This window comes from Palaemon carinicauda, chromosome 20 (genome assembly GCF_036898095.1).
Source record: "Palaemon carinicauda isolate YSFRI2023 chromosome 20, ASM3689809v2, whole genome shotgun sequence".
NCBI classification, from domain to species: Eukaryota; Metazoa; Arthropoda; class Malacostraca; order Decapoda; family Palaemonidae; genus Palaemon; species Palaemon carinicauda.
In genome coordinates, this window is record NC_090744.1 from 30,615,090 (window position 1) to 30,622,589 (window position 7,500).

The window sequence follows — 7,500 nt, forward strand, 5'->3', positions numbered from 1 at the left end:
ACATATTTAAACGCATGTTCTTGCTATTTTACGCTTGTAATAACCAAATCCAACGATCAGTGGTAAGCGGACGTGTGTATTTGTGCTGTCCAGATTATTCATTATAGAATAGGTTTTTTAATCTATGAACCTGCATCTCTTTTGAAAGGGATATTCCAAAAAGCAATTTGAGGTCAGTTCTGCATACTCTTGACCCAAGAATGATAATATCCATATACAATTGTGTAGATTGGTGGGTGGTTGGACACAAGTCAAATGCTGAACCACTCAGCTACCTGGCAACATTGGCTGATTATGTCTTCTAAAGATGGGCCTTTTAAGGCCACCATGTCTATGTACCATAAGGTCTTTGTGGTATTTACCTACAGTATCTTAAGTTCTCTTGCTAGAGGGTACACTCGGGCACACTATTCTATCTTATTTCTCTTCCTCTTGTTTTGTTAAAGTTTTCATAGTTTATATAGGAGATTTTATTTTAATGTTGTTACTCTTCTTGAAATATTTTATTTTTCCTTGTTTCCTTTCCTCACTGGGCTATTTTCCCTGTTGGAGCCCCTGGGCTTATAGCATTCTGCTTTTCCAACTAGGGTTGTAGCTTAGCAATAATAATAATAATAATAATAATAATAATAATAATGGTAATGTAATTTGATTTACTTCCAATGAACTGAAAGTATATACTCATAAGGCATTATTCAATATGTATATAACTCAGGTAGGGTTTCTAGTATTACATAGAATGCATGGATAATTTGAATTTCCTGTATTCTTTTATACTGAGTATGACCCACTGAAAATACACGAGGTTTTGGATACACTTTGTTTTAAGAAATATAATATTCAAAAGGTGTTGATAACTCAATTAGGGTTTCTGGTATTACATAAAATGCATGGATAATTTGAATTTCCTGTATTCTTTTACACCGAATATGATACAATGAAAATACACGAGATTTTGGATCCACTTTGTTTTAAGATATACATATTCAAAAGGTGTTGGAATATTTATATTTTTTAATCTTGTGCCATAGATCTAGGTGTACTTTCAAACACTGTCTTCTTAACTGTCAAGAAATTTTAGAATTTTTTTTCTGCAATAGCCTATTCTTCTGCATTTCATCTGCGCAAGTTACAAAATTCTTCCTAAGAGCACATTTAGTTAAACAACTCCATGAGCTTTTTTCTTTTCTCCAAAATCCCTTTTAAGCCAATTTTTATTTTACGTTTTCCTGTTCTTTTTAGTAACTTCTTTAACAATATATTGATTTACTGAAAAGGGAGATTAAAACACGGTTGTACGCATGGAATATGGGCTATGGAGACTAGCGATGGGGCCTGGAGAGCCATTCAGGACCCAGGTACAGCAAGTCTGAAGAAAAGAAGGGGGGACAGAGTCGAAGGTTATAAAATGTTGCAAATTCCCTTTAATATTGCCTTCAGTGCATCGCTTGAGGTGAACTGTCGGCGTTAGCCCCCCTACAGGAAACATGCTGCTTGATAACAAAAAAGATTTCTCTCTCTCTCTCTCTCTCTCTCTCTCTCTCTCTCTCTCTCTCTCTCTCTCTCTCTCTCTCTCTCTCTCTCTCTCTCACAAGACAGTATGGTAGGTTTTAAATAAAGAAGTAGGTGTTTTTGTAAACAATTTTTAAAGTTAACAGAATATGGCAACCATAGGTATCTTGCAGGAAGAGCCCTAGAAGGTTGCATAATTGAGTACTGTTATAAATAAAACTGTCAATCCTAAGTTTAGGTAATCTATGACGTTCCAGGACTAGATTCAGTTTTTTTACGAAACGCGTCTTGAAGTTCCTCTAAAGAACGACCTCTCGTCTCAGGAAGCCAAAAACAAACAATAATCAAGACAACGAAATTAGGGACACTGAATATGAGAAGCGTTAGTCCTAGACCAAGCTGTGATGTTATCTTGAAGAAGGTATAATTCATGGCAAACCCTCCAAGGCTGTGTGTGAATACCATCAGGGAAGAGCCCAATGGTCTCACAGGGGTTGGAAGGAGTTCTCCTATGTATATCCATGTAATTGGTCCGATGCCAAGACCGTAGGAGAGGACGTACACCAGCAGGAGACCTAGACTCACCCAAGATTTGCCAGGAAGCTCCAGCATCAGAAACAAGCCACTGACGAGCACTGAGAGGCCGCAGAAAAGAGAACTACCTGCAAGGAAAGGCTTACGACCTACATAGTCTATTGTGAAGGCAGAAATTATGTGCCCGAGTAATCTTATGGCGCCGAGCAATATTGTGCAGATGAATGGGTCTATCTGGACGTTAGCTTGATGAAACGTATAGACTGAATACGAAAACATGGCGTTTTTCCCTCCAAATTCTCTCAAAATGAAAATGAGCCAGAGTAGTAGCATTGGAAGTCCGTTTTCTCTCTTTTTTAACTGTATTATCTGAAATAAAGAAATGCTGAGGTAATCAACTTTAAGAATAATTGTACTAGATATAATTCAATTAGTTTATTTATTGAACTTCATTTATTTATTTTTTCAAAACAGCAATCATCTTTGAAAATAATTTCATTAAATGTAATTAGGTTATATAGTTTAATTGTTTAAATTCATTTCTTTTTTAGAATTTTTAATCTCATGAAAAGCAAACTGTGGTCCTGACTTGAATTTCCACCAGAAATAAAATGCATATATAATTTAGATCATCATTTCCCAAACTGCTACCAGAGAGGAAATAATTACACTGCCTACGAACAATAAACAATTTCATGTCTAAAAGAGAGAGAGAGAGAGAGAGAGAGAGAGAGAGAGAGAGAGAGAGAGAGAGAGAGAGAGAGAGAGAGAGAATATTTATAGTAGATGTAATATGTTTATCAGTATATTTATACCTAAAAAAAAAGTAGGAAATAGTCACTGTCAGTCTGCTTTGACTATTCTCTCCCTGCTACACACGAAGGGGAAAATCTAGATGGTTTAACAGGGTAAATGATAGAAAAAAAAAAAGTTTGGAAACCACTGAACTTTAGATGGTCATAAGATCTCATAAATGAGATAATCTCGACTTCACATAATGTTCTGTATATTAATTAAACAACTGGAAACCAAATACCAACCTGAGAAGAGATAGAAGTCTTGTTTTTCGATGCTGCTACGCTGATAGCATCCAGTTGCTCACTCACGTCACATCCAGGACCTCGCAAGCGTTTTAACGATCGCTCAGCCTCGTCTTTCCGGTTCTTTCTCACTAACCAGTAGGGTGACTGAAACATTATAATTTTTTTTTAAAAAGGACTATGAAAGAAATTCAGCGTATGACTGAGTCCGATTATACAATTATCAGTAAATAGACTTTGAAATTGGAACTATTTTGCGACCTAGTGTACCAGTAGGGTGACTTAAAGATTAAAATCTTTTTTTAAATAGGACTATAAAAGAAGTTCAGCGTATGACTGAGTTAGATTATACAATTATCAAAATATAGACTTTGAAATGGGTAATATTTTGCAATTTTGGGCATCACTGGGGTGACTGAAAGAATAAAATCTTTAGAAAATGGAATATGGAAGAAATATAACCTACGCCTGAGTGAAATTATACAACTATCAGTAAATACTTTGAAATGGTAATATTTTGTAATTTAGTGCATCACTGGGGTGAATGAAAGATTAAAATCTTTTGAAAATGGGATGTGGAAGAAATATAACCTACGCCTGAGTGAAATTATACAACTCAGTAAATACTTTGAAATGGGTAATATTTTGTAATTTAGTGCATCACTGGGGTGAGTGAAAGATTAAAATCTTTTGAAAATTGGATGTGGAAGAAATGCAACGTATAGCTGAGTGAAATTATACAATGATCAAAATATAGACTTTGAAGGCATAATATTTTGAACCTAGCAGGTTAAGGTAGTAGGTAAAGTTTAATAACTATGAAACATAACGTTCTAGACTGGTTAGAAAAATCTTTGATATAAATTCTCTTGCCTCCTCGTGCCTCCTCGCAGCTTAAATTCATACCTCAGGGACGAAAAACATCAGGACCAAGATCAACAGACAAGGGGCAGCAGGTACGGCCGTGGCGGGACGCCACGAGAGGAAATGTGCCAGCATGTACCCGAGTAACATGGCGGCAGCAGCCACAACCTCAGACGAGGCGGATATAACTCCACGCTTTTCTGGGGAGCTTAGTTCAGCCAGCAAGGGCTGGAAAGCTGTGCAGAGGAAACAGTTGACAAACGCTAGTCCAACGCGTCCCACGTAGAGGAGAGACAGGTATGGAGTGAAAGCCATCAGTAGCCAAAATCCAGCTTTTGGTAATAGAGCTAACACAACCATGCGCTTCGGTCCCAGGAGTTCCAGTAGGAATCCTGCAAACGTGGAGGCTATGATGCCGATGATAGACACAACTGATACTGGAAAGGAAGAATCCAAGATTATTATTATTATTATTATTATTATTATTATTATTATTATTATTATTATTATTATTATTAACCAAAATACAACCCTAGTTTGAAAAACAGGATGCTATAAGCCCAAGGGCTCCTACAGGGAAAAAAACGAAGTGAGGAAATGAAATAAGGAAACAAATAAACATGAGAAGTATTGAATAATTGATATAAAATATATCAAGATCAGTAACAACGTTAAAATAGAACCGTCATGTATAAACTATGAAGGAAGACTTACATTAGATAAGGCTATTGTTAACGTCAATGAATCTTGAATCTGTTTCAGCACAAGGAACAATCTTCTGGTAGGACGAATTTATAGTTACTGTGACCATTATTATAAATAAATTTGAAGCCACCGTATGTAAAACAATGCAATGAAAAACTAATTGTATTTTTTCCAGTGAATGGATTATATTTTTAGAAGAATTGCACTAAGAGAGCAATATTTTTGGGAGATAAGATTACTGAAATATGGATTAATTCTCTCAATATTGAGACTGTGGAGTAAAGTAAACTTAGGAAAACTACTCATTGTTTAGAAATTAAACTTTATATATTCTATATATGATCTGATATCTGCATATACTAGTTAAGATATGAAATTGCTCACATTTAACATTTAGCTGAGTCTTTAGCAATTAATGGTGATCAAACGACTAGTTTCATTTTCCTTCTTCTGGCTTCTTTCATTTTGGAATGAATTGGGAATTTGCTTGTCTTGAATAAGTGCTTCAAATAGCCCGAGTAACAAAAAAAAAAAAAAGAAAAAAAAACATATCTATGCAATGCAATCATTCCTGATCACCATTTGTTACTATAGTCCATTTCTTTTAGCGAGGCAGATTTGCACAGACTCGCAGCGGTGCCCTTTAGCTCTGAAAAGTTTCCTGATCGCTGATTGGTCGGACAAGATAATTCTAACCAATCAGCGATCAGGAAACTTTTCCAAGATAAAAGGGCACCGCTGCGAGTCGGTGCAAATCTGCCTCGCTAAAAGAAATGGACAATAGTTTCGACTCAAGTACTCAATAATTAAGTTTGAATAGTTTTTCCTTTTTTTTTTTTCAAAATTAGGACGTCCTTTGAAAAAAAAAATATTCTGGTTTAACATACCCAGCCAAGAAACATCTTCTTTTGTAACAATGAAATCCGCCGTATCTTCCTCAACTTTCGGGAGTACTGCTGGCCAGCTGATTACAAGGTTGATTGGCAGGGTTATGCATATTACCGTCATCAACAGTATCACCTGTACCGGCCACAAAAAAAAAAAAAAAAAAAAAAAAAAAATACCATATGGAAGACTGGAAATTGTGTTGACGTAAGGAAACATTGGATATAATTGAACTCTCCTATTTATTTCTTTAAATAATATTTCATGAAGAGGTTAATTAAATTCTCTCTCTCTCTCTCTCTCTCTCTCTCTCTCTCTCTCTCTCTCTCTCTCTCTCTCTCTCTCTCTCTGCTACTGCAATCAACCCAACAATTGTCACTGACTATTTTTATACCTAACTTTCTAACTAGCTGGCTAGAAAGCTTTCTGTTATTTTCTGATAAAGGATTTGTTAGGGAACTTGTTTTGTATTTCAAAATTTCTAAAGTCAGTCATTATGGTTTCCAGCAATTGGAATGGCAGAAATAATGAAACAATTCTTTAAGTAGTAGGTTTGCCTATAAGGTGAAATTCGTTGTAGCTTTGAGTCAACATAGTTTTACTTGACATTTTTAATAGATTTATCATGTTGGTAATCAGGATCTTGCTAAAAAGAGATAATTTCTTCTTAAGTTGGCGTAACTTGATATCAAGTTATGTACCTTAAAATGTCAATAATTGTTTACGGTGAAATATTGATGATGCTAAAAAAGTTACCATAACTTTAATTGAAATGGGAGTTCTTGGAGCTGCTCAAAACGGATTAATCTATTTATATATTGTACTTTTTATAAGCAATTATATGTATGTGCCTTTACAGGCGAAAGCACCGTATCTTTGTAATCAGTTCTAAATTTTCACGCGTGACTTTGTTATCTCGAAGGGGATGTAAGGCAAAAGTGCAAAATACTAAAGATATCATATTTGAAAAAAGATAGCAACGTTTTCCTGATTTTAGCCCAGCGTAGAATTTTCATAACGCGTGAACTAATTGTATTTAGTAAGATATCATTTTGTTTACTCAGACCAGGAGCTGTGAAGGACTACTGTGTATGCCTAACATCTGGGGGCAATATCATATCATTATGAGCAGGAGATTAATTTTTCCTCCTTGGGGAAGTTGTAGATGAAAAGGAGAAGAGATGAACAGTATATTGGGAGGAGAGTGATGGAAATGGAGGTTCAAGGAACGTGAAGGAGAGGGAGACCAAAGCGAAGGTGGATGGACTGTATCAAGGATGACCTTTGACCAAAGGGATTAATCGGTGATGAAGTGTGGGACAGAGGTAGATGGAGAACGCTGGCCAGAAACATCGACACCACGTAGAAGTGGGAAAAGATGCAGACAAAGAAGAAGAAGAAGAATGCAATGGAAATAGTAATGAATATGTACACAAGGTTTAAGGTATAAAACACACTACGTTCACACACATTTTTGGGTGAATGGAGTTGAACTGGACGATGAAGAGGTGATAATCATAGAAATATTTATAATTATTTTTTCCTTACCCGGGTGAATGAGCTACAGCAGACGACCTCAGAATCCTTCTTCGTCTTCTTGCCGTCTTCACATGATTCCGCCATATCTCAAATTGCTGGAGCCTTTTCCTGAAGGAGAAAATTATATAAATAACTTATTTCTTACTACGTAGAATATATATCTTTAACTGTTACATTTCCTTACATGAAATCCATTTATTTTTTGAAGACTATGAACGACCCGACGAAAAGTTTTTTTTAAGCATTAAGTGTGAAAAGAGTGATAAGGCTGATAGATTGGATAAATTGTGTTGCATTATTTTCTTGCAAGAACATATTTCAGTATGATGTGTATTCAAAGAATTAGAAAAAAAATTAAATGACAGAAGCTTTAAATTGATTATACTTATTAGATTATATAATCTATTATTATTATTATTGT

At 35.4% G+C, this 7,500-nt stretch overlaps 1 protein-coding gene across 1 annotated transcript; it reads right to left on the reverse strand.

Moving 5' to 3' along the window:
* Nucleotides 1–1,671: 1,671 nt before the first annotated feature.
* On the reverse strand, nucleotides 1,672–7,219 carry LOC137660251 (facilitated trehalose transporter Tret1-like). The gene is made up of 5 exons (XM_068394992.1): nucleotides 7,089–7,219; nucleotides 5,543–5,675; nucleotides 3,993–4,387; nucleotides 3,087–3,233; nucleotides 1,672–2,415 (listed from the first exon to the last, which is right to left on the reverse strand). Exons 1-5 carry the CDS (start codon nucleotides 7,161–7,163, stop codon nucleotides 1,756–1,758), a joined length of 1,410 nt encoding a protein of 469 aa, XP_068251093.1. The 5' UTR covers nucleotides 7,164–7,219; the 3' UTR covers nucleotides 1,672–1,755.
* Nucleotides 7,220–7,500: the final 281 nt, after the last annotated feature.

Coding starts and splice junctions, on each gene's coding strand:
- LOC137660251 (XM_068394992.1), bottom strand. CDS start 7,163: ATGGCGGAATCATGTGAAGACGGCAAGAAGACGAAGAAGGATTCTGAG. Junction 5,676..7,088: donor GCTGTAGCTCATTCACCCGG/GTAAGGAAAAAA, acceptor TGGCCGGTACAG/GTGATACTGTTGATGACGGT. Junction 2,416..3,086: donor AGACTTCTATCTCTTCTCAG/GTTGGTATTTGG, acceptor TCTTTATTTCAG/ATAATACAGTTAAAAAAGAG.